The sequence below is a fragment of the Oxyura jamaicensis genome, chromosome Z (assembly GCF_011077185.1).
Source record: "Oxyura jamaicensis isolate SHBP4307 breed ruddy duck chromosome Z, BPBGC_Ojam_1.0, whole genome shotgun sequence".
Taxonomy (NCBI): domain Eukaryota; kingdom Metazoa; phylum Chordata; class Aves; order Anseriformes; family Anatidae; genus Oxyura; species Oxyura jamaicensis.
In genome coordinates this window covers 15104568-15132165 of record NC_048926.1, presented here as the reverse complement: position 1 = coordinate 15132165, position 27598 = coordinate 15104568, and the positions used below count along the sequence as shown (strand labels likewise).

Below are 27598 nucleotides of genomic sequence, written 5' to 3'. Positions count from 1 at the left end.
ATAAACTAATATTATTACAGGTACATGACACAAACTATTATGTATTTTTATTGAACTTCTGATTAAATTTAAACTAGAAGCATATTTAGTTTACTGTTTATTGCCTCATATAGTCACACATCATCCTGCTGCCTGGGACAGGTAGTATATAGTATTTTTATACGAAGACTAGCTCATGGGTCTCTAGTTCATTTAACATGGAGGAAAAAAATCAGTATTGTCAATCTCTAGCTTGCTTCGAGGAAGTAACCAAAGTAACCACACTCCCCCCAGAGCAGCCTTTGGGGAATGAATCCCGATGACTAGCCTAGGCTAAATGTGAAAGTAGCAAAGAACAGCCTCTCTCAGGGAACAAAGATGCAATGATTCCCTTTCCAGCTTGCATGCCCCTGAAGCTGTGCTTGTCTTTGCAGGACGTGTACAATGCTTTCTGAGTGTAGAACTACATGCAGTAAAAATGGGAGGAGCAAGCAGAGAATTAATGTTGCAGCAGCTGTAGGCAACAAGTAACCCAGGCTAATTCTCTGGTCTGTTCCTACTGGCTTCCCACACAGCTGCAACCATGTGCCTCGGTGCCCTGCTCTACTGCACTGTACTTAGGTGTCTGCCATGGGAGATGTCTGGTGCTGAAAATTTGTCAGTGTTTCACTGCTGAGGGGGCACCTTCAAGCATGCCCACGCAGCACACCACACGGACAGTCCTCAACCCAATAAGCCTTTGCAACCTCCCCAGAAAGCACGTTCCTCCTTCTCCCTAATTTATCTGTGCCACAACCTCATCGCAACCTGCAACCCTGTTTGAGAGATGCTACTTTGCTTGTGCTGTTATCGCCAGCATCTGGAGACAATGGGGAAAGGCATGACCTGGGATATGTGCTAGGCTAGCACTTTTACATTTGACCATAGATGGGTACAGCAAACATGAATTCTACACTGATGTGCTTTCAGTAGGACATTTTCTGTCTCCATCTGACAGAATATATCAGCAGTGTCCAAGCCACTGAACCCACTATAGAGCAACAACCTCTTAAGTGGGTGCTGCTGATTAACATGACCGATGCTGGCAAACCTTGCTATTGAAACAGTCTTAGTAGAGTGAGCAAAGTGTTAATTTAGTCAGCCACTGTAGAACACAAGCAGGCTGAATATGGAAAACTATGTTAACATTGAACTTAAAAGATAATTCCCTCTTAAGTTTCTCATCAAGATAACAGATTGACTCGCTTCAAAAAAAAAACCACCACAATTATTACAAACTCCAGATTTCTCATTCATGCAGTTTAGAATAAAACTTGAAAATCTGAAGATATTTCTCACATCCTCACCAACACAACCACTCAGTAATCCTCCAGTTTCATGTCCAGCACAGGGAGAATGTATCCGGACCACCCTGCAGAGCCTAACCCAGGATGCTTCCCACTGCAGTGGGGCTGCCGCAGGGATGCCCAGCTGCAGCACTCGCCCTGTGCGAGCAGACGTGGCTCTGCCCAAAGGCAGCAGCCTGTCCTCCTATGGGCAGGGAGGAAGGGAGCTGTATGGCAGGGATGGATGTGTGCTCGTGAAGGATTAGGACTGGTATGGGAGCCTGCAGAGCAAAACCGAGGAGCAGCGGAAGGCTGCAACTGCTGGAGAGTGGCACAGGGCTGGGAAGAAGTTTACAAAGCAACTACAAGCCAATGATCCTGTCTGTATAGAGGAGCTACACTGGCACAGCATGAGGTTCATCCCAGAACAGCAATGTTTTCAGCTAGCTCAATTGTTCCCCCAACTCTGTCCGTATTTATGTTTGGAGGATCCTTATTGTTTCGTATTAATAAATCTTCTACAGAAATGCTTCACTGTACTTGCCAGTTCCCCTCCTCCTTTTAGACCGCTTGTGCCCAATCAAACGGTACCTAACCCCTACAGCTGCTCCACTTTCTCCTTGAAGTTATGTTCTCTCTTTCACAGCCCTGAGCTCAACGTCACACTATTTGCAACCCTCCTCTGCCCTCCGTGTAACACCCAGACATCCCACGCTGCCTCTGATCACACCTCCCCATTCTCTTGTGTCCACCAACCTTTGCTCATTTTCCTACTGCTCTTCTCCAAACTTTCCTACATCTTCCTGCTTAATGACCAGAAAAAAAAAAAAAAAAAAAAAAAAAAACACAAAACAACAACAACAAAATAAACTCATAGGAGTTCTCCACACAAAATCATCATCACAGTTGGTCATTCACAGCACATCTGTGAGCACAGGCTTGGTTGCTACAACCACACCGCACCGAGCAATGCAGTGATGAGAACGGGATCGTCTCCCACACGCAGCCATCACTAGCAGGGCTGTCCCCTTTGTGTGCTGGGACGTGCACTTATCTCAGCTTCCTGCCAGGAGGAGTGGTTTGACAGATGAAGCACTAACCCAGGAGTCTGGAAATATATCCCAGAGGTCAACTATCATGGTAAACCTCTGTAAGGTCTTGCCGCTGCAGATAAAAACAATCCTGCTCCAGTGCTGCTCTTCCTCATGTGCTAGCGGTCTTGTTTACATACCTGCCTGCAGTGAACACCATCAGGAAATTGTCCCAGTTAAAATCAATGCATAAACATTTATTTTAACAAATAATTGTAATAAATTGTAACAGAAAAGGCCAACAGGTGTAGTCTGAACATACCCAGTACAGACAAGACTGACGTCAGACATGGTGACTGCTCTCATGTGAAAATATGGAAGGGCCACGCTCCCCACTTTGTACAACAGGCCCTGGAAAAAGCAAATTGTGCTTCTTCCCTTGGAGCTCAAACCCAAAGCCCGTGGGACAGGGCTCGTGCTCAAGGCCTCCCCCCAAGCAGAAGGAGCTCTGCAAGCTGTGTGAAGCACCAGGGTCTGTGTTGCCTCTCTCTATCCAGCATGCTTACAGAGAGCTCTGCTGAGACGCAGGGAAGACTTCTACTTGAGAAGTATCAGAAGCCAAGGCAGGGCTGCACCACCACAGCTGTAGGCTTGTGGGAGAAAATCTGCAGCACAACAGGAGCTGCCCCCCCACGATACTGATTTTGGCAGTACAGAATAAAATTTCAGACAGAAGATTCCTCTGGAGCACCATCTGCTCCACCATTAGACGACCACCCTTCTGAAAGTTCTCATGTGTGGTTTGCAACAGCCTGCTGTTGTTGCTCTACAACACTTGTGCAAACTTACAAGAACAGTATTGTTCAGAGGCTGTAGTGTTAACCTACCGAGAGACAGCTTCTCTCCTCTGATCAGCTTTAGGATAAACCTGACCTTTCACAATCTAGTAATCTCTACCTCCCTGCATGTGTATGAAAGACAAATACCACTAATAAAGTCCCTGTTATTGAGCAGAACAAAACATTTCAGTGTCTTTAATACCTGCTATTCTAAAGAATAATAGTCTATATCTTGCCCAACTCCTGCAGTTTGCAAGAACGAAGAGAGCTAAAACCAGAAAAATAATTACAACAGCTGACTGTCCTCAAGGCAGCTGAAACTTGACCACAGGAACATTTGGCTAGAGGTCAGCTCAGGCTAATTGCTTCAGTGGAGAAAGGGAGCCAGGAGTTATAAAAGGATAGAAAAATTCCTGGCCCTTTTCTATAGCAGTGTTGGAGTAAGGTCAATCACAAGTGAATTTAAACATATCTCTCCAGTGGGACATGAACACAGTCAGCAAGACAGGGGAAACCGGGCTAAGAAAATCCATGAAAAAGTAAATTGTTTAGTTATAGCCTACTGAGTGGTTTGCATCTACTCTGGACAAACAACTATGTTGACACTCAGAGCAAATCATAAAGAGTTTTGCTTATAAACAAAACTGTTGTTTGAAGTGAGATCTTTACATTTAGATGCGTCCTGAACCTGAAAGGACCTGAATGAAAGAGAAGGATATTACACTTCATTAAATTATGCCTAAGAAGGAATTTCTGCTTTTGCCATCTCCATTAACTCACTGTACTCCAAGTACTCCAAATATGAGATTTTTTTTCCCCGTAACCTCCTTCAGTTTCACTTTGCTTGCCAAATAACACATGTGCAACTATTCCAGAACCAAAGGTGGCTTCTCTGCCGCAAACTGAACATTACTGAGTGAAGGACTAATCTGAGAAGATGTAATATTTTTTTTTCTTAATATTTCTACCTTTCATCATTCCATCAATCACAAACAGGCAAGGACACAAGAGCTTGCAGCGCATGCAAACACACATAAATACAGCCATCATCAAGTAGGAATGAGTGCTGAGAAGGGAATGCAAGTCCAGTCTCTCAAGCTCTGTGCCACTCTAAAGCATGTTTAATCAACTACAAAATATGTATGCACATACCCTTGCAGATTTTTTTGGGGGGAAGAACCTTTATTTTTTGCAGCGCGTACATTCCTTACAAGCTATCTCATGGCAAGATCAGTGACACTAAGAGAAAATCTTCTTTCTGTGCTTGCATAACATACTTCACACAGGTTTGGCTCAATATGCATAGCTGAAATCACTTTGCCTGCTTACCCTCATTTCACTAAATGCCAACAGGACAGAGTCATTCTGCACATGAAATGAGTTATAGCCGTTCAAATCAGCACAATCTAAAGCTGCCACAGACCGAAAGACTTCTTCGCTTGCTTGCTGATATTACAGCTTGATTGAGTCATCAGCAGCACTTGGATGAATGCCTGTTTAATAGAGTCCTTGTCAGTGCTATAGACTCGTCCATGTTAACAAACAGAAGTAACGAACCATCTCTGTTGGGATGAACAACACACTGTTCACCCAGCGTGTGTGGTAATCCAGGATATGAAAAGGACATGGAATAATACCACAGAAACAGAAATTATGCACTGCAGATAATAATAAAAAAAATCCCATACGGGGTGCATTTCTGAGGAAATAAACACAACAGAAGACTGGGAAAGAATGAGAGACTGGAACATAGCTGCAATTATTATGCAAAGCTTCATGCAAATTTGGTGATTATTAAGAGGTAAATCTTCATAAAAAAATAAAAGCATAGAAAAGATGCAATTTTGTGTTATTAATTAGAGCCCTACATAAGTCAAATGATTTATCAGAGTTTGACGTATTCAAGTTGGAAATGGAATCTATGAAAAAAACTTCTCACTTCACATTTCCAAAATCCCCCCCCCCTTTTTTTTCACCTAAACAAACTTCATTTTGGAATACAGACTATATGTGAGCTCCATTTCAAGACCACGTTTGAAATATTTCAACAAGTCCTGATTTAATTTACTTATATCTCTATTGTAATGGATAACTTCAATACTTTGATCAGAGCTTATTTCTTTTTCTCACGGACAGATGTGTCAGCTAATTACTCTGATTTAAACCAAATTTCAAGTGGTAACAGGCCAAATGATAATCAATTCTTACATGCTGTTAAGGAGACCTTCAGTGAATCCGCAGTTCAGATGTTGTGCTGGGCTTGCACTGAAAGCTCGTCTACATTAAAGCAGCTGTAAAGGGATACTCTAAGAACCAGGCTATGAAGTCCCAGTATGGCAGTGGGATATGGCATATCAATTCTTTATTTACAATACAATCTGTTATGCTTTGACAACAGTAACCTGATGGACCAGGTACATAAGGGAGGATCTTAACATGAAGCCTAGTAGGTCACCTCCTTTGGAAGACATCCCCTAAAACAGAACCAATACAATTAAGTTCCTGTCTACCACATATACAGAAACTTTTCAACTTGGAAAAGTCTAAGCTTCTTTGTTTGCTCTTCATCCCCCAAAAGAAAACAAATCAGCCAAGTAGATGCATGTCAGCTGAATGAAATGACAACATCTAGTTGCTCTCATGCTGATGTGAATTCTTGAGTTGATACCCAGCTTTACATGCTCTTGTATCACTAAGGAAGTGCACCCCAGCATACGTATGAGAGTGGCAATTTCTTCAGGCCTTCTCCACAATAGTGGTAATTTTTCCACAGCTTTATTATTATTATTTATTAAGATAGTAGACAACCAAAATACAAAATTCAGTTTTCTTTTGTTCTTTTTTCTTGATGTATACAATTGCAAAAGGAAATAAAAGACTTTTTTCTGAGCAAAAAGTATATTGTTTGTTTAAAGAAATATATCACATCAAATTAATTTCAAATATAATAAGAAAGGAAAAGAAATGTCTGAATCTGCACCTAGAACCAACCTCTTAGAAATGTGTGCTAAAAAAATGCTTCTTCTGAATGAAAAACATTTGACTAAGGTAATTATTCTCAATTTACATGAAGAAATTAAATGATATTCCCAGTGCTGTAAAACAATTTTGAGCAGTGTACAAAAAACAAGTAGCTTTTCAGTGCCAGCTATCAGCTTTTCAGCTATCAGTAAAGTTTAAATCCCAACAGGGCTCAGTAATCTAGACCCAATCCAGCAAAGCAGTTACAGACATCTGATTTTAAGCAGATAAATTTATATATTTAGCACAAAAACATGGTTAAGTAATTTCTCTGACACAAACAACACTCTTAGCACCTTGCAGAAATGATGAAGACCGTGAACACAGGAATGATGCTGGCAAGCAACCTGTGAGGCATTACTGGGAGTTTGGGTTGGAATTTACAGTATTATTTACATGCTTAATATTGCTACTGGTGACAATCAGTGCTACTGATTGTCACCATAAGCAGGCCAATTATACTGCTCCAGTTAGTATTTTCTTTGCAAGCCCTCTTCTTCATGCTAGTATTTGCATTGAACAATAAGCGCAGTAGGGCAACTATAGCCAGTTACTATAGCCAGCTTCAGCACACTCGTTAGAAAGAAATACGCATCTCATCTCTTGCACTGTTCTGTAACAGGATCAACTCATCATGGACAGAGGTGGGTGCTGCAAGAGAAGCTAATACAAACAATGCAGCTCCTGCTGACCTCAGGTGAAATGGGGTTTGGTTATAGCCAAGCAAGCATCCTCAATTTCTGTTAATCATCTTGAACCCAAACTTGCCTTTTAGACATCAAAGTGTAATTTCAGGACATCTGGGAGCAAAGAGTTCAATTTTAATTGTATTTATACAAAAATGTTCTTCATCCAAGGAAAAAAATCTTCAAAAAGCTGTAAAATTTAAGTTAAAGACTCTGGTATTTATCCTAGACTAATGGAACTACTTAACAGTTCATTACTATGGGACAAATGAATTACATGGTTCAGTCGCACTCTAAATTATTCATGTGCTGCTAATCAGATTAAAGACTACATAACAAAGCCTGTAAGGCATTAAGGAAGTCTTTGATTTAAATACTGGATTAAATGAAAGCTGTAAAAGACAGACAAAGGACATGAACAGGATTTCTGGGTGACCACTCATGACTCAAAAGTACTCACATATTCACATTGGTCATCTGCTGAAAGGAGCAGGAGAACTTTCACACCTCACACACTGCTACCAACTTTCTCTACAAATTGCTTGGTCAACGTGTAAAGTTTAATAAACTTGACTGAAGGCATAGCTATAAACAGTGCATTTAAACTGGTGCATCTTTGTGTGTCCTGAAGTTCATATCAGTTTAAAGTATGGTTTATATTGATTTAATTTACATTTACTTTAAGCCTGGTTTAAACTGACATTGAGTTAGAAAATCAATGTGCATCTTTTCAGCAAAACTATTCTTCAGAACAATATGAAGTAAAATCCTCTGTTTAAGTTCTCTGGTAATGAGAACCACCACGACTGCAACTGCTTGCCATGTCTGATGGCAAAGATCATATCAATACTGACCCTATTCTCCACAGATTGATGCTTCAGGGGCATACAAATCTGAACACATAACCTGTGTGTATTCACCGAAAAGCAGCTTACCGCACTGAACACACACACACACACACTTTGCATAGCCATATAGAAAATCTTGAGCTAGATCCTTAATTGTTTAAGTCAATGCACAGTTATGAGAGACCAAATGATACCAGCATGGGGATAATATTATTTTGTATTTTTACATGCAGCATTGCCAAACAAATTTTAATTAGGTAAGTAATAACTGGTGAATAAAAGCTGATGGCTTTCCAAACCTTTTATAAAGTTTTAAAAAGCCAATTAAATTCTCCCTCCAATTCCAGTGGTAAGATCTGGAAATTATAAAATTCAACTATTAAGTTTAAAGTATACTTTGATGAAACATCTCACATACCAAAACAGACCGTGTCCACTACAAGTGGTTTACAAACACATCTGTTTTTATTTATAACCAAACGTACATCCATACAGGATGTCTGGAACTTTTATGATGAATCAAACATGTCTGATACACATTTTTCTGATACAGCTATCAAAGACACCTTTTAAACCAAGAGCTTAGGATGTGTGCTATTAAATCACTGTATTTTTAATTGTAGATTTTTCCAAGATTAGTGCATCCAGTATTTCCAAACAGAGAGTGAAATCAGCTCATTGAATTACCTGAATTTTTTCAAGTCAGTGTACTGTACTTACTGGGTCCTCTAATTTATTTTCTAAGGAATTCAACCAAATTTTATTCCAGATCATATTTTTAATTCTATCATTGACATTATTTGAGGCATTTTCATTAGCACACGACATGAAATAATTCCTTGTAAGGAACAGAAGAGTTCGTGTGTGTGTGTGTGTATGTGGTTTTGTGTCTGCGTGTGCACCTGCATACACTGAACATACCCATATGCACACAGACATATTTGCGTTTTGCTCAGTTGAAATTTGAAAATGTTTTTAAGCTGATTACTTGCCACCCCATGAAGAGGGGAGGTTCCACGACAGGAAGAAGGTGAGTAGAAGGCAAAAAGACTGGATGAGAAAGAAGTGTGGGAAGGCTTGAAGAAAATTTTTTGTCCCCCTCCTTTGGAGAGGGGGTTGCACAGGTTGGAGAGTGAGTTTGGGATGAGAGTATTATTAAGAAAGCTGAGACAAGTGGATTGCAGAGGTGGGGAGCATGTCAGCGTGACATTTAAGGGCAATAAACTCAACAGCCATGCCTGATAATCTCTATTTAGTGACCCACTTAACAGCCACTAGTTTAGTGAATGAAATTCATTCAGTTAATCTAAGTGGCAACCTGCAGCTAGCATAGCACTACACAGAAGGCGAATACAGCAGAAGTGGATGATGGCAGGTTGCAACTAAAAATTCACATTTGAAACTGAAAGAGCTCAGTCAGAGCCAATGCCCAATATTTCCTTTAAGAAAACCCAACTAATAAAGAATTTAAGTCATGTCTGCAAAATAAGCAATAGAAATAGGAATACCAATTTTAAAGCTAATTTACTGTATCTATTTGTAAAGAAATCTTTCAGTTCTTTCAGGCAGTGTTCTTAATACACAGTCTACAGTGGGGGTCAGGGTCATCATCCATCTATAGACAGGGAAATGGAGACACTGGGTAAAGAAGCGCCTTGTCTGCATTTACACCACAATCCTGCAGCAGAGTAAGGCATGGACTGCAACCATGTGCAATGATTTACCTGCCACAGTGCATTAAAGAGTGCAGTAGATATAAACCTCCCCCTCCATGTTTACTACTTCTCAAATGTCAGAGATTAATAGTCACAGCTCTGCACTGTAACCTTTGTTTTTAGACATCAGAGATAAAAGAGATGAACTCTGCACTCATCAGCTAAAACGGGATGCTCTGCAAGGCAAGCTAGCTGGCACGTGGGAGCATGTCTGTTTTCCCCGATGTGATGACTCCCTCCCTCCCCTGCAGGAAGACCAGCACGGTACAAACTGTCATTAAGAAAGTGAAACTTGGAGCAGATTCAACTTTTATTTTTTAAAGAAAACAGAGAAGAGCATCCACATTACTGCATTCCTGTTATTGTTATTTTACACAGGACCAGAAAGAAATAGATGTTCATAGACAGGCTTTGGAAAATACCTGCCTTGAGGGGCTGCTGAGAGCCAGATCCTTCATCCGCTACTACCAGAAGTACTGCTCATGCTCACACCTATTTCATGAGGGCTATCTACAAAAATAAATCACACACCAAGCTAGATCTCTGGACTCACATTACACATGCAGTACAATAAAAATGAGCAGACTAAGGGTGAGGACATTGCGCTGTAGCCACAGAGAGTTTTGTACTCCTGGTCTAAGATGGCAATTAACTCATCTGAAGGCTGAACAGCAGCCATGCCTCTGTACCCAGTGTCACGCTGAAACAGGCAGTGAGGGTGCATTCACGTGAGATGGTCAACAGAAGTCCAGGCAACTGGGTCTCCCTTTTAATCAGTGTACCAAGAACCACCCTACTCAACAGGTGGCCCTGCAGACTAAGCTGCAGCTTTTCGTTTCAACAGCACCATCACGTGTGGATACCTCCTGCATGGAAGGGAAAGACGGTCCTTTTTGTGGTTCTTAATATCACAGAGAACTTAATTTTGAGAAAAAAAAGGCTTCCATTTTAGAAAGACCTTACCATGTAAGTTCACAGATCCCTTCTGTTGGTTTAGAAATCGTTAAAGATAGCATCTGCTCCCAGAAATACGCGTGACACTTAGCAATCACACCTGAATCACAAGTAAGCAACTGCAATCACAATGAACATTATGAGTCTGACTGACTGCTCATAGGTCCTACTACACACTACAGCATGGCCTTAGTTAAGTCACATTTCCATAGATGATCATTTTGCCAACATTACTAATACTGAAGAATACTGCAGTAGTTGGAGCTTCAAGTTTTGAATTGCCATGATGTATAAATTAGTACTGATTTTTATTTCACTTACTGTGTACAAGTTTCTCTTCAGCAATCAGAACTGCTAACAGGTGACTAGACTTGTGTCATATAAAGAATATTCACTTAGTATAGTTCATTCAAAGAAGGTATTTTCCTGCTGCTGCTTTCACAGATTGCATAAGCGATAGCCTGCAAAGATTTTGGAGAGCTTATCAGTCGTATTCTCAGCCAGCTCTGAATATAAATTGGTACTGGGTGCTTTAACCACATGTTGAAGTCCCAAGCCCCTCAAATTCTGTAGTCCTTTCAGAGCTTAGAAAGTAAATCCAGATGTCAGCTGTTCTATGGGTTGCAGAGAACAATTAATTGCAGGATTACTCGGTGGTCTATAAATTAGTTTCTTGGCTAAGAAGGGCCTGCTTTTGGCTGGCTTGGAACTGAGTTTATTTTTCCCTCAGCAAGCAGGCTTTTCTCCAATCTCAGACAAATCTCACAGAAAATCACACACTGTGGGTCAGCCAAGTTTCTCCTGAATAGTTCAGCTGGTAGGGAGGTATCCAACGGCTGTACCCTTACAGTATAGGAATGTCCTTAGAATGTAGCAGTTGTGAAGTGCTTAAAATTGTGTTTTAATTTCTCTGTGTCTTTTTTCTCCATATTAGAGAAATGGGTTTTGTTAGATTTCAAGTCTCAAATAATGTGAGCACAGGGCTCACATTCAGTGATACAGATACTTATTCTAGATCTTGCTATCAATAGTGCTAGGTATACTTGTAAGCATATTTGATAAAAGATCTAAAGAACAGGTTTGAGACTGAAAAGCTGAAGTATCATACCACTGAAGTGGTAGGAAACTTGTATCATGTGGTGCGTGATTTTTTAAGCAACTAGCTTATTTGAAACAACCTGAAAGCTATTTTTTTTTCCAAGAAGAATTTGTTCTGATGGGAGTAGTACATTTAATTTACTGGTGTGACTGAAAGTCATCTGATATGGTAACAAGCAGATGTTACTAGGAGCTGTAGCACAAATTAATGGAGATGGTGATACAGCTTTACAGAGGAATATCTGAAAACAATGACTAGCTTTTCCTTCTTTACGGAAAATTGGATTCTTTAAGTAGGTTTTTATTTATGGCATGTAGTTAATAAAGCAGGTCTTGCCCAAGTAAAGATGCTACTCAGCCTTTGCCACCTGTATCTGGAAGAGATGAGAAATGTTTTTTTAAAGCCACGAAGGCTGCATTTTTTTCTGCCAGCCACAGTCCAAAGGAGAGACGACGTCCTCCTGCTGCCATAGCTGCAGGGAGATACGGAGCAGCCCCTTGCTCTCCTCCTTTCCTTTCTCCTATTTCTTGACCTCTGCTGGTGATGGAAAAAGGAGGACAACTGCCTTCATTAAGGACAAACATGGAAGGAGGAGAGTTGCTTAAAAGTGTGGTGAAAGGGAATAGCTGCCTCCCGTGGGAGCAGGGCACAGAGGGTGGATGGGGCAGAACAGCCTGCTGTTTCTCAGCTAACGGGGTCAGCTGCAGCTAAGGGGCAGTACTGAGACTTAGCCTTTCCAAAATCCACACTTACACATACTTTAGCAAAGATTGGACCATACCGATGTATTTTTACTAGTCACACATAATAACCCCTAGAGCGGTATCTAAAGGGTAAGACTTGATTTTCTGGTGTGTATTTTTAAAGCACACAAAGTAGTGTCTGGGAGGATAGGTTTCCACAGATTCTTCTCACTGGTTCAGTGTAGCACATGTAGCCTGGAAAATCTGCTTTTCACAAATAATTCTTAAATGGCGTATTTATGAGATATTGTACCTAGAATTCAATCTGAGCAGCAAGGAGCCAGAATAAAAGTGGCTACCAAGGAGTGCAGAGTATTCTCTTTATGAAAACAACAACATTAAGTAAATATTTTGTGCAGTATATTTTTATGCTTACATTCTTAGTTTCCTTTCTATTTTAGGTATATTAGTCAATGAAATACGACTGCCTGTAGCCATTTGCCAGGACATAATACTTGACTTTGCCAGGCTTATTCAAACTGAATCTTAACTTTGATTTCAGGTCTGCAGTACCACATGACTCAAGAGCAGCAGAACTTAATTTAATTTATTTAACATCAAATTAAATTGTCCTACTGATGACTGTATCACTAACTGGTAAAAAGCAAACACTTCAGATTGTATGATGAACTGATAAAGCGAGGCATTGAAGAATAACCATAAAGCTAAAAAACAAGAATGTTTTCCTTTTCTATAATTAAGCATGTATGTATTTTTTGTCTACTAATAACAATTCTGATCTAAGGATCTGGATTTGATCCCAGTCACAAACTAGCGGACATGACCCACACATAGTGGATAGTTTGTGGCAGCCTAACATCACCAGGTAAGTTGCCTGATTAGCAAAGTATTACAGCATATTGGTATTAAACTGCTGGATACACTTGTTGTCAATATAACATCCACATACTGACATTCTCAGCTTAGGCAAGCTCTTCCCTGCAGTTAAAAGGCCATTGACAAGGAGAAGCCCTGTACGCCTGTAAGTTTTTCCAGACTGTGGAGGAACAGAACAGCCAATATTATTTCCATATCCTTAGCTTTTCTCATGCACTCATGGCACCGTGAATGGTTTCCTACTCCATATGTTGTTTGCAAGCAACTTAGCAGAGCTTTATTTAAAAGACAGAGAGGTGTGCTGACCTGGTTGCTGGTAAGTGTTAATTGCTAAAGAAATGCCATTTACTGGAATATTTTAGAACAGTTATTTTACAAACATCTCTGCTACTTTTGGCCAGATATTAACTTTTTTCCAGCATATTCAGCAGAAATACCAGCACTCTCAAAACCTATTTAAAGCTGTGCCTCGTGTTATCTTCCACTGGGGCTGTAAATGTCAATGAGGCACAAATTACTCTTGCCACATCTATGGGTCACTTTCAGTATCCCAGACTTGAAATAACAAGGCATCTGTTTCATTTTTTAGGAAAGAATGCAACACATTCATATAGGATAAACAAAATCCCTATTCAGAGCAGAACACTTTATTAATCTCAGTCTGAAAATGTGCAGATGAACATTTCCCACTGTGCATAATACATCAAATGTCTCAATTTCACCAAGAGCTGAGAAGTAAACTTGCCTCCAGATAATTGAGCTGGTACTGCCAAATCCGTATTAAAAGTAAATATATAAAGATTCGTCTTTTATTTGATCTACATGAGAACAGCTATCACATTTCAGTTCTTAATCTAAAACTAACTTGGCATAGATAGTATAAATTACAGGTATGTAATTTTCAAGATATCTGGCCAGCATAATCTCCCCTCCCTTATCCTTGGAGTATGCTAGTCCCCATTCCCTGTGCCAAAATGTTTTCTGTGTAGTTAGACTAGACTAGTTAGTGGAAAATACCAAGCGAGAAAGCACCACAGAAATGATTTTTACCACCCAGGGATCCACGATAAATTTCCAAGTCATACTTAAATGCAAATGGTTTGAACTCTCCTTTAGTAACGTGGTGTTAATATTGGATCAAATGTGATACACGCTGTGTGAGTAACAGCATTTCCTGAGGATCAGTGTGCTTTGTTCCTTCCTGAAAGTTAAGGCTTATTAGCCTTCATTTACAAATAGGAAACTGAAACACAACGAGGTTAAACAAGGTGGCAGAACCACAGAGTGAGCCAGTGTTGGTGCTCAGAAGTGAGTCCAGACACTGTGTCCAAGCTGGGCACTCCAAGTGAGAGACACACTTCTTGTACTGCTGCTTGTAGAGGAATAAAGACCAGGCAGCTTAGCTAGGGAAGAACTAGCTTGCTCAGCACAAAAAGCCAGGAAAAGAGAGCAGGGAAGCAGCTTTCTGTATGGTTATATTGCCATGCTTCAGCTAAAAATGAGAGAAGTCATTCATAAATGACTTTCAAGGGTGCTCAACTTAATATGAGAAGGCACAGTAACCACCACAAGGAAGGTTTTGTTTGAGGAGGCTCCTTATGATGGTAAATTATGCCCACGTTACAAACATTTTTACAAACAACTTTTCACTATTCTGACCTTTTGACTTTTTTGTGGAATTGGTATATCCTTAGAAAAGTCTCTCAAGCACACATTCATGGTACAATGAAGGCATCTGGAGTTCAACCACCTAATTTTAGAAACATTAGAAATATGGACATAGCGTGGCAAGTTCTACCTAGTGTACCACAACCAAAGAATTTCTATTCTTTTTAGAAACATTACAGCTGTGTACACTTACATGGGAATAACCAATTAAGCCTCATAAAACTGTTACTGCACACAGATAGCAGTAAAGCCGTATGTAATCATTTAACTCTAGATAACAGCGTTCCAGTTCCAGAGCCTAAGCAATCATGACCGTGGAACCTGTACCTCTAAGTGTATTTTTATGATATGTTTGATTCAGATTTATCCCTACTGTAATTTGATTAAGCTTCCAGAAATGCACTCCAGATATGAACCAGAATCACTACATTAATTCATTCTGGATGCCATTTAAATGTCATTTAAAGCAAGACTTTCTATCCTCTGTATTCCAATATGCATTTCCAAGCTTGCTCTCCCTGGAAAAACACAGAATGTTTTCCCACTTGTTTTAATATTCTGCATTCAAAAAATTAAGCAACTAATACTTTAATTAACTTCATGAATGAAAAGTGTCTCATGAAAACATAGTAAAATAATTTTTCTCTGACATGGAAAAAAGGCTTTTAAGCATTTCTATCAGTTACTGGGCCCTTTGTCCCAAATGCTGGCCACTGGAACTCAGCAAAAATGAAGCCATCAACTTACAGCCGGATAGAATTTGATAGCCTTAACTCAAATATTTCTGTTTTGGGGATATGCTAGAAGATAATGATTGGAACATCAATCAGAATTCTTATAGCATTATTATCTTCTGTAGGAATGAATCACAGAAATTGTGAGGATGACCTGCAGAGCACTACAGGGCTCTATTGATCACTCTGCTTACCCAACATTCACCATAAAGTCTCCTGCAGGTAAGATAAAAGTTAACACACTACCTCAAATGTCAGCAGGGGATGGATGATGATGCTTCACGCCTCCCTCAGCTCAGCTGCAAAGTGCGACCTTCTCCAGCCATCCCAGCACCTATGCAAAATAAGGGGAAACAGAGAAACCATGAGCTCTGGAATGATGAAGGTCACAGTGGCATGAAGATGGCATAACAGAAATCTAACGGTTGCCTTGGCACTGTCCTTTATGGAAGGCAGTCTTGGGAAAGCCCACCAGCTGGGCAGCCTCCACAATGGCAGTGCGAGGTGCACCTGGGCTTCTCACTCAAACAGCAACAGCCACCTGAAACCCCCTTTGTCACTGGGGGCTTGCCAAGCAGCAGCACCCTATGCTAACCTTGACATTAAAACAGATGAACACAGATTTAAATGGTGGAAGGAAGTCAGGAAGACTGATCAAGACTCATTTTCAATGTATATTTCAATGTAAATCAGCTCGCCTAGAAGGAAAATCAGAATTATCACTAACAGTGTTTGGATAAGTAGTATCTCACTCCTAATATGTTAGAGAATAAATTACAGTGTAGAAACTCATAAACTGCTAGTTTCAAGAAAGTAACATTGCCTTTTTCATTAAAAGGACAGTGCAATGGGTAAAAGGCTAAGTGACACCTCTGTAATTATGCTAAAAAAAACAACAATAGCAAAAAACTACCAGAAGAGAAAATCCTTGAACTGAATATAGACCAAAATTAAACAAACATTTGACAATAAATGAAGGAATTTTCCTTGCAAAACAAGAATAACATGCAATACTAATTAGGCTTAAAAAATCCTTCTATATATTGTTAGCTGAAGCAAAATCTGCAATCAGTTCCACTGATATATACCTCGGAACAAGATGAGTGGAGAGGTTCATACATGGTAAGACTTTACTTTTTACCCCATAATATACACAATCAAGTTCTAATAACCCACTTTCCAGAAACAGCCTGCTCACATTTTATGAGGTTACATTTTTATGTAATTTGGTAAGGAGTCCTAAGGTGATTTAATTGTGAATTTTCAAAAGATCTCTTCATTTCACAGAGACTAATTGACCTGTGAGCCACAATTGTGTTTTTCAAAAATAAAGGGACAGCTTAGACTGAAACAAAGCTGTAAAGTCTAAGGCAGCTGTTGACTGAAACGAGCTAACAAGGACTACTGACAAATTCCTCTTTCCAAACACTTGGTAGGATATTAGCAAGTGGAAATGATCTCCATGTGACAAAGTCAGAATCCTACTACAAAAGCAAAGGGGAAATTATTCCAGTAGTCTTTCCAAAATATTTTGAAATCCTGCTCAACAGTAGAAAAGATCTTAGCTACTTTATGGGCAACACGAGGGAAACGTCCTAATTTCTGATTACCTAATTGTACTCAGAACATTTTGTTTCACTCTTGGTAGCAAGTGCTGATAGCACGTACTCCATGCAGCGACACTGTTTATCTGCAACGCTGCAGTTGAGAACAAGCCACACAAGCACGAAGACAGTTATCTCTGCTCTTGGCTCTGATGCTTCATTATGTGTGAAAAAGAGGCAGTACCGCACACAAGGTAACGAGCTAGACGTTTAAATGGCAAGCAGCCACATTTTCAATGATTCTTGGAAACACATCAACTTCAGCAAAAGGAGAACATAGATTCGCAGGAATAAACTATACAGGTGAGGCTTTTTTTTCTTCAGAGATAAGTTCTTTTCAGAAACAAACTTGTTTAACCTAACCTATGTGGCAAATGAAAGGATTGCAACACTGAATTATAAAATAGAGCCTGTCCAAGACTTCTTTGCTTCCAAACTAAGATCAGATGCAACTCTTAATTGGGATGTCAGGATCTGTGTCCATTTCACCTCCCCAGCACCTCCCCCACTAACCTAACAAAAACTAAAAAACTGAAGAGGATGAGATGGACCCAAACATGTCAAAAGGTCTTCAAAATAGTATCCAAATGATGACCTAGTGCTGGAAAAAAGTCCCATCTTTGTGAAACTATTCATGGTGTTTTAAGATAGCATCTGAAAGGCAGGTCTCAAGGCAGGCAGCACTGGGTATGCAGGTAGGAACCTCCTTCCCAGGGAGAGATCCATAGAATCATAGAATATCCCGAGCTGGAAGGGACCCACAAGGATCATCGAGTCCAATTCCAGGCTCCACACAGGTCTACCCAAAAATTCAGACCATATGACAGAGAGCACAGTCCAAATGCTTCTTAAACTCCAACAGGCTTGGTGCCATGATTACCTCCCTGGGGATACTGTTCCAGTGCGTGACCACCCTCCTGGTGAAGAATGTCTTCCTGATACCCAGCCTAAAGCTCCCCTGTCACAGCCTCACACCATTCCCATGGGTCCTGTCACTGGTGACTAAAGAGAATAGGTCAGCACCTGCCCCTCCATTCCCACTTGTGAGGAAGCTGTAGGCTGCAATGAGGTCTCCCCTCAGCCTCCTCTTTTCCAGGCTCAACAAACAAAGGGACCTCAGCTGCTCCTCATATGTCTTCCCCTCTAGACCCTTCATCATCTTAGTAGTCCTTCCCTGGACACTCTCCAATAGTTTCACGTCCTTTTTGTACTGTGCTGCCCAGAACTGCACACAGAACTGCACAGAGAGAGAGAGAGCTAAATGAAATTAAGCGACTTCTTGAAGAGAACTGGGAAGTGCATAGGCTCACAGGAGATCTCAGACACTATCTGGAAGGAAGGTAGACTTTTTACTGTGTATACAGCTCACTCTTTCCCTTGTTTCATCAAGTGAGCTACTCCAGTGCAATGTCGCTGAAATGGCATTATCTCTGCATTATGACTTGGAAGTCATCGGACAGAAGAGAAGTGCTGCGGCAGGGCAGGCTCAAACTTCCCCATTGACTTGATCGAGGCTGTTTCATCCTCAGAAACAGAACAGCTAAGGTACATATAGGAACATAGAAGCATGTAATTTTATGTTCACTGCAACTGTCTTTTTCCACTATGCATGGTCTCCCAACAAAGGAAATGGGAAGGACAGTGGGACTAGACAAATACCAAGCATTGTCACTTCATTTATATATACTTTTAACCACAAGGTGACATAGCTTGTGATCAAATATGGGCATATATACATGTTTATACAGTCGTTCTGACAATATGTTACAGTATTCATTTAAATTAAACATACTAAGGCTATAACTCATATGGACACTTGACACATGCACCAAATTTAAATCTGAAAAGTATGATGAATGATCTTCTAGTGACTCTGGGCTGAAAACACACAGAGTTACTTTGGCTCTAGCCCAGCATTAATTTGTGGTCACTTGAATTCTCCAGAGCACTTGACAAATATTTTCAGTGTGACTTACGTACAGCACACTTACATACATATGCATATAAAACCTTGAAAAGGCAAAACCAGCTTATTGCTCAGATTTAGAGGAGGCATGTATATATGCCTCCTCTTTAGTTAGAAAGACTACATCTGAATCCTTGTAACGAGCCACAGATATATATATGTGTATGGGACCTAAAGGGATGCAGATATGAGCACTGAGGAAGGTGATCAATGTCACTGTAAGGACATTTTTTTGTTGTTGTGAGCCATCTGTAGCAAACATTCTGTTCAACGAAAATTTCATGCACTATTAAGTCATTCCATCCTTCTCAATTTCAAACGTCTTACTGCTTCAAATTATTTCTCTAATACAATAAGGTTTCACACCCCCAGCTATACAACCCTTTTACCACTGTGAACTCACTCCCTAAATTCTCTCGTAAACTTTTTCTCTACATGGGGATTCCCTAAATTCTTTCAAAGAAACACTAACAAAATACACCAGAACCTTCCACCATCTTTCCCTCATAACCATCTATACAGCCAGCCAGTGGTTTGTTTGTTTGTTTGTTAAACCTCTTTTCTTCCTTTCACACTTCCACTTGTCCCATCAGCATTCCCTTTATGAGGGATCACAGTCTTGTTCCAGTCAGACCCTTCATTCCCCGCTCAATCCCTTCAACCCCTTAGGGCTCTAGGAATAAATCTTGCCCTTCATATTTTAAATACTTCACTGAACCACATTTCTGTTCTTACAGATTTGGCAGCTTTAGTCTCTTTGACATAACAATAACCGGAACATCTTAGCAGCACTAAGCTAAGTAACAATTGATATTTGTTTTGGCACTCACAGGAGGGATGAAAGGCGAATATATATTTTATACTGCATTAAACTTACACAAGTATAGCTCGTGGACAGGATAGCTCACAAGTTTAGCACTGCAGCCCAGGGACAAGTAATAGGAATCAGTACACCTCTTTGGGATGTAAAAGAAGCCATCAGGGTTGTAAAAGTATGTAAACAAACAGGAGGTCTAAACTTCTTAAGTAGGTATTAAAATTTCACTTTACACACAAGATAGATGTTGTGCTGTCTTACAAAAGCAGAACTCAGGCTGTCTTCCATGAGTGAAGCGTGTCATATTCCCAGACACAGTTAATTATCAAGTTGAACTGGAGGAATTCTTTGAAGAACTGTTCAGTCAATGTTTATGCAAAGTATTTTGAGATCCGGGCAGCTTGAAATATAGAACTCTACTAGATGAAACTGTTGCTGACATATCAGTAACTTAAAAAGGAAACTGGCTTGATAAATTAACAGGGACATACCAAGTACAAGCTAAGAAGATTGCTGTATTACTGTATTATTGTAGCCAGTTCTCATGTCCACACTTAAGAGACTAACAAACTTAAACAGATACTGAGAAATCAAGAACACAAATACAGAAAAAAATATTTTACAAGGCTGAAATGAAGTGAAAACTGGAATTTACCACAAACTGAATAAAAAAAAATCTCCATTACTGCAGATTACTTTTCAAGCCTGAATATCACAGAATCATTGAATGGTTTGGGTTGGAAGGGACCTTAAAGCTCCAACCCCCCTGCCATGGGCAGAGACACCTCCCACCAGACCAGGTTGCCCAAAGCCCCATCCAGCCTGGCCTTGAGCACCTTCAGGGATGGGGCATCCACAGCATCTCTGGGCAGCCTGGTCCAGTGCCTCATCACCCTCTGACTAAAGAATTTCTTCCTTTAATCTGAATCTCCCCTCTTTAGTTTAAAGCCATTACTCTCTGTTCTACCACTCCACTCCCTGACAGAGTCCCTCCCCAGCTTTCTTGTAGGCTCCCTTTAGGTACTGGAAGGCCACTGTAAGGTCTGCCCAGTGCCTTCTCTTCTCCAGGCTGAACAACCCCTCAGTTGGCTGAGCCAATTCTCTCAGCCTGTCTCCATGGGAGAGGTGCTGCAGCCCTCTGATCATCCTCATGGCCCTCCTCTGGGCTCACTCTAACAGATCCATGTACTTCTTGTGAGGCGGGGCCCAGAACTGGGTGCAGCACCCCAGGTAGGGTCTTGAGAGCAGAGCAGAGGGGGACAATCACCTCCCTCAACCTGCTAGCCACGCTGCTTTTGATGTAGCCCAGGATTTGGTTGGCTTTTGAACAAGTTACTTTAAAACAAATTTAGAAAGAATTACTGTAGGTATAACAGACCTACAGAAAATAGCGCTGGAAAAGACTGCCAGACATCAGCTAGTCTATTCCCATTTTTCATGGCCAAATCAATCAATTATTTCTTTACTCTCAAGTCAGTTCTACTGGATTTTTCAAAAGACTGACAAAGGCATGAATTTTTCAAAGGACTTGCAAAGATTTTGCAACATCCCCAAGGAATCCATCCTATGGCATGACTATCCATGCTACTAGGAAGGGCACTATAAGTCTTTCTTTAAGTATTTCTGTCCCTCTACTTCTTTTTTTACTTGTCATCATAGTCCTTTGCCTACCTGAGGACCATTACACTTCTCTCCTTCTCTCCCTCCCTAGATAAAGCAAAACCATTTCTTTCAAACAAGTTTTCCGGTCTGCTCATCATTCCCAGAGCTTTCCTCTAGACTCTCTCCAGTTAACTAAAGTCTTAAACAGCAGCCTATCTGATATTTTACCAAAGACAAACTGAAAGGATTACCTCATGTAGTTCTCTTTTAACTTTATACATCATATTATATCTATGTTTTTGTAACAGAATGTCACTGTTGACTCATGACCTGCCAGCTCCAGATAATTTTTTGCAAAACTGGAAAGCCTGTCTTTTGATACGATTTCCTTTCCTTTCATCATCTCCCACTCCTTTTTGATTAAACATTTCTAAATATGCAAATAGAATATAAAAAGATATAGGAAAACAAAGCTGTTAATTTTAACTGAAGACTAAAACTCATGCAAGGATAAAAACCAGTGGTTCAGGAACTGTAAAGCTGTAAGGGACTGTAAGACTGTAAGAAGGTAGAAGAAAACATTTTTTCCAAAAGGAAATATAAAGTATTAAGAAAATCACCTATTAAATGCATGATGCCAAAGTCATCACTGCTCTATGAAAAAACATAGCATATGGGAACATTTGGCAAACTGCTAATACAGAAACAAACAAAATTTACTAGATCAAAAACGCTCATGAGTAATCAGCAAAGTGGGTGAACAGCTCAGTGCTTAAAACTACAGGACTTAAAATGGATAAATACAAATTTTATTTTAAGCTTATTGGTGTCTCAGTATGTAACCTGGGCAAAATTAAAACCTCTGTGGCTCTCATTTCCTTTCCACTTTTGGAATTTGGTTAATCCACACTTTAGGAGAGTGTTCTTGAGGATAAAGGAAGGAGATGAGGTAAACTTGTTGACACAACCTGAACTGAATTTAATTCAACTTACATTTGAATTTAATTTGGTCATGAAGTGTTGCAGCTGCTATTCTAAGTACTATTATGTATCTTCATTTATAAATGACTGGCTTTATGAGTTCCTCAGATGGCTGTAATTCAAATGAAGTGTTACCCATGAACTAAGATGGTGGCCACTTTGTTTCAACCTTCTCTTCTCTCAGCAGAAAATCCAAAAAGTCCACGTTGTTATTTCAAAACAGCTATTTCTGTCTCAGAGCCTCACTGACTGCACAGTTTCTGCTCTATTGCTTTTTTCAGAAAAGCTAGCATTTATCATTGTATAGGTTCACTTTCAGCTCAGCAGGGATCACACTTCCTCAATACAAGAAGAAAACACAACTTTTGATGAGCACTCAAAATTATGAAGCAAGAGACTGAGCTTCTCGTCTCTCTGTATTTTTCTTAAGACATGCATTTCCCAGCTTTGGAGTCCTGAACTGTACTTCTTCAGTCCTTTTGTAGAGTCAAGAAATCAGGACTTTTGCTGGGCTATGCAAAGCAATGCCTAGAACCAATGGAGTTATATGCAGTTCCAAGTGTACAGCTCCAAGGTCAACATCACTGGTGCCAACAACCGAAAGCAAGTGTACAGATAAAGCATTAAAGAAAGGATTTGCAGAAGTCAGTTGCTATGCAGAAAGAAGCTGACGTCAGCCAGGAGTGAAAAGTGCAGCTGGGAGGTACCTATGCATGTAGGGCTGAAGACCTAAAATGGTCCCTTTCATCCACCCTACATCCCCAGCCATGGGCTCTTCCTTTAGCTAGGATTCTAGTCTCCTCAGCTGTTCCTGCAATGTGCTGAGATACCTGTGGCTTCAAATAGTGCTGGAATAAATGTAATAATCACATTAAAAATGAACACTTTATTAATATCAGGCACTGATCTGACTTTTGTTCATCAACAATCACTACTTTCATAAAAATAAGACGCAAAAAAAAGTCATGGCGTCTAACTGGATTTACATTTTAGTTGTGGCTTTTACTATTGCCTTCCATTTTCTGGATGAATTATTTGCAAGCTACACATACTTTGTTTATTTTCATAGTCTAAACGTACTTCTCTTCTGCCTTCCTCCATAATTTCAGATAACAAAGAGGCCTCATATTAAAGAGCTGTCTGTTTAGTAAAGCCGTGTGAGCTGTATGCAAGTCCAAATAACTCTTACCAGTGTTTTTCCAAACACTATAGATTACTCTAGAAGAAACATTTCTCATTGATTTTATGTTCCTTTTGTTCACTCTTTCAAATATTTCTAGTTTCCAAGAGCTGAATGCAAAGAACAACCCAATAAGAAAAATCCTACTACATCAGCAAACACACCCTCTTCTAAAGTTCCCAGCTGAAGGCACTCAGCATTTTATTTCAAATATTTCATTTGGGAAGATCTCAAATTCAGCTCCTTCTCTCAATAAAGACTGTATACAGAATTACTAGCTTGTAATATTCACAGTGACAGAGAACCAGAAGAAATTTTTGGTATCACAAACTTCGGCCCCTGTACAGCAATGATATTGTACATTTCTCTTCAGCTCTACTTTTAAAAGCCGTCCTCATTTTGGTTAATACTTAAATCAGTAACAGAAGAACACACCTCTAGAATACCTCCTTGCAAATCAACCACAGTGAAGCATCTGGGGAATACCCATTCATCCATCTTCTGTGAGACTGCACGGGTTTGTATACATGTATATATTTAAATTACAGGATTTCTGTGTATGATGTGTTTATATCACACATTGTTTTTTGTCATGAGTTCTTGTCTCAGATTTCACTTACTCTTAAAAGTTCACTGTAAGTCCTGCACCTAATTTTCATGTACTTTCTTCATTATTCGGTTTTAATGATCTAAGGCACAGGAAGGTCACCTAATAAACCAAAGCAGCACACCACATTAGTGACCAAAGCAGAGCAGATCACAGAAATTACCTGACTGACGAAAATACACTCTAAGCAGATAATTTTGATGGCTTTATGATACTCTGCCATTTTCTGTCTCTAAAAATGTGGGTAGTTTTAGTTAAAATCACAAAGCAAACCTGCAGCTGAGACAGTCTTGTGGACTTGTGGACTCCCTGTGGATTCACCAGACACCTCAGTAAAAGCTCCACAATGCCTCTTTAGTTTTGGTCTTTTTGGTACATCTCAGCAGAAATGCAAACAACGTGCTCCCTATCTGACGCAGAACAAAGCATCCCTATCACAAATTAAGGTTTCTTTAACGTGTGGCTAACTAGGGAACAGAAAGTATCTGCAGCAGGATGTTTTGGGTGTTTCTGTGTGTGTCACAATTAACACAGGAGGCTGGTGTGGAGAATTCCTTCAAAGCGTGTTTTCTCTGAGGCGCCAAGTGAGAACATGAATCTTGTGCAACTCACATATTCAGCCAATTATTTCTCCACTGATTTAGGCTTGTTTTCTCTTCTAAAAATATTAAATCAACAATCTTAAATCAGACTCAGGAATTCAAAGAGGCCTATTTTCAGGGCTTGGCAGGAGCACCATTGATGGCAGTATTCAGACAGCTTCCAGCCTGTAGCCAGTATGAGACTATATTAGGAATACTAATGTTCTTATGTATTTACATATATACATTTTTGTGTATATAGGTACATTTTAGTGGTTCTCTCAGGTTTAGTTATACACTACATGACAAAAATACTGAGTAATGGCAAAATTCCTTTAACGCTTCCAATGAAAAGAAATGAAGAGTGCTTCTTCTTCCCATTTCAGTGTGCAGATATCAAAAGGGATCCCTGAAGGGGATCACTATGTGCCAAATCAGATAATCCTTAATTACTTCCTCATGAAAACACAACTTGTTGGTAAATGATGTCATTAAAAAGTGAACATGACTTGCAATTTTCTTGCATTGTTGAGGTATGCTTACCAGTGTGTTTGTAAATTTAATTACCCCTGTATAAAGGAGAACTCAAAGTTATCAATGCCTCCAAACTATTTAAAACAGGAAAAAAACTAAAGCAAGGAGATTTGATTTTTTTATTATTATTATTTTTCTTTAACCTCAGATCATTTCAGAAATTTTCATCATAATGGAATAATTGAGGCTGACAGTAGCTGAGTGGGAGACGTTACAGAGAATGCTCCTGGGCATAATAATTACTGTCTCCCCACAGAAAGCATGTGCATTTATACAGATGCAATTTATGATTCATTGTTCTTCCATTTAATGGTAACTTTAATGCAGAGTTCATTTATACTTTATCCATTTTTCTATGCCATTCCTCTGAATCGTCCTTTTTAATTATCGAATCATTAATTTAATGAAGCTCTAATTTATCTTGTCAGTGTTTAAAAAGCTCATCTAAGGGATCAAGGGTTTCATTTTGTTATACTCTAAGTTTCTGAAAAGATTACTGATAAGTAGTTATTTCTAAGCAGTTCTATACTGAGAGCATAAAGAAAAACTAAGTCAGTTTTCTGGAAACAAAACCACAACACAACTTCCATAAATAAAATACCAAACTCGAGATGATCTTTACAGGGAAAAAAATAAAAAATAAAAAAATCAGGCATCATATTGAAAAGAAACATTGCTTTAAAAAAATAAATCAAATTTCAGTTGAACTTGTTCTCCATGACTCTGATGGACATTACTTTGCTTTCACAAAAAGACTGTATCAGAACAGTGGACAGCAGTTATTCTACCAGAGCAGCACGAATTATATACCATCACCTTCAGACTGAAAATGAAAACAACTATATAAATAAGAGAGAAGTATCATTTTAGTATCTGTTCACAAATCTGAAAAAAAAAATATCTGTGTAAATAAGATTTATGCACTGTGCATCATTCTTTGTTTTCTTCTAAAACCAGTTAACAGTTAGTCCTTAGATGATTTGCTGATGTTGGATTGTTTTGATAATTTTATGACCCGTAACATTTGGGCTTCTCTAAGTGGTCCATGATTTGGCCCTTTTATGAAATATTTCTTACTTTGGTAGCTGATTACTCAGAGACCTAAAAAAGAAAGAAAGTGTTCCCAGTGACTCAGGTTGCAATAGGGATGTGAGAAATAGAGTGCTTCTCGCTGCGGTAAGTGCTTTTCTACAAACAGCTCATGCATTTTGTATGAAAATTATCACATAGAGTCAGACTCAAACACCAAAGCAAGCTATAGTTACTGTGTCATGAATCTATTGTACTTTTCCTGTGCTAGTTTTTCCTGCTACTAGCAATCCATTTCTGTAGCCATGCCTTAAAAGAGGACCACTGGGAGAAATCAGAAGAGTTTCACCCCAACAAAGAACTCAATTCCTTTTTAAAATTTACATAGGCAAGCAGTTTTCAAGTACCCGTCTAAAAGCCCATCATCTTTTTACTGAATCTTAGGCAGACATCCTACTTCAGTATATCCTAGCTGCCACAATGATTATCTGATATGTCAGATATCTGAATGTCATGCCCTTCAGTCCTATCTTCAAGAGGAGTTCACACTGTTGATGAATGGCTCCTGATCATCTTTCAGCTGCTGGATAAATATGACTTCGCAGGTTGGGACCTATCGTATTTCCAAGAAATACACCTGTCGCTAAGAAAGCGGTGCATTAAAAAAGACATACTTGACTGAGCAGAGATACATACTGAATTGTGACAGTGAAAGAAAGAGCTCAACTGACACTCACTATGCTTTAGAAAAAAATGAAAGTGGAGGTCTAAAACAGCTCAGGAAGAGGCTGAAATGAAACAAGCAATGAGAAATTAGGAGATTAATAAAGCATTAGTCACTACCTACATTTAGTTCAAAGAGATGAGAACAACTATACAGTCAGGGTAAGAGGGAAGACAAGAGAAGCCTGGTAGGGTAGAAACAATGATGAGAAGGCTGTATCTCAGTTACCTAGATCCCCACATCTCATTCACCACAAGGCAGTCTGAGGCAAAATTTCAAACTAACAAAGAAAGGTCCAAAGCAGAGCATACAAGTTCCCAGGACAGATCAGCCTATGCTGACCAACAACCTGCCTCTGCACCCACCCAAAGGCTGGCTCTGCTGATAAAAGCAATTACTAAAGGGTGGCATCATTCAGATAGATATGGGTAGTGTTGCTTTGCCAAAAAGCATGGAATCCTGCTTTGCCAGGCCAGCCTGTAAGGGGCCCAGCT

General features: G+C 39.7%; 1 protein-coding gene across 10 annotated transcripts in view; it reads right to left on the bottom strand.

Annotated features, from left to right (window-relative positions):
* Positions 1-27598, bottom strand: part of GHR (growth hormone receptor) — a 137059-nt gene that overhangs the window by 71579 nt on the left and 37882 nt on the right. For 5 of the 10 annotated variants that reach the window (XM_035309048.1, XM_035309051.1, XM_035309050.1 and 2 more), the window contains 2 exons: positions 15726-15813; positions 2175-2367 (listed from right to left, as the gene is read on the bottom strand). In XM_035309048.1, the coding sequence (XP_035164939.1) occupies positions 2175-2218 (44 nt within the window). In that variant the 5' untranslated portion in view covers positions 2219-2367; positions 15726-15813. The remainder of the gene's footprint in view (positions 1-2174; positions 2368-15725; positions 15814-27598) is intronic. The other 5 variants (XM_035309053.1, XM_035309056.1, XM_035309055.1 and 2 more) reach the window with 1 other exon arrangement.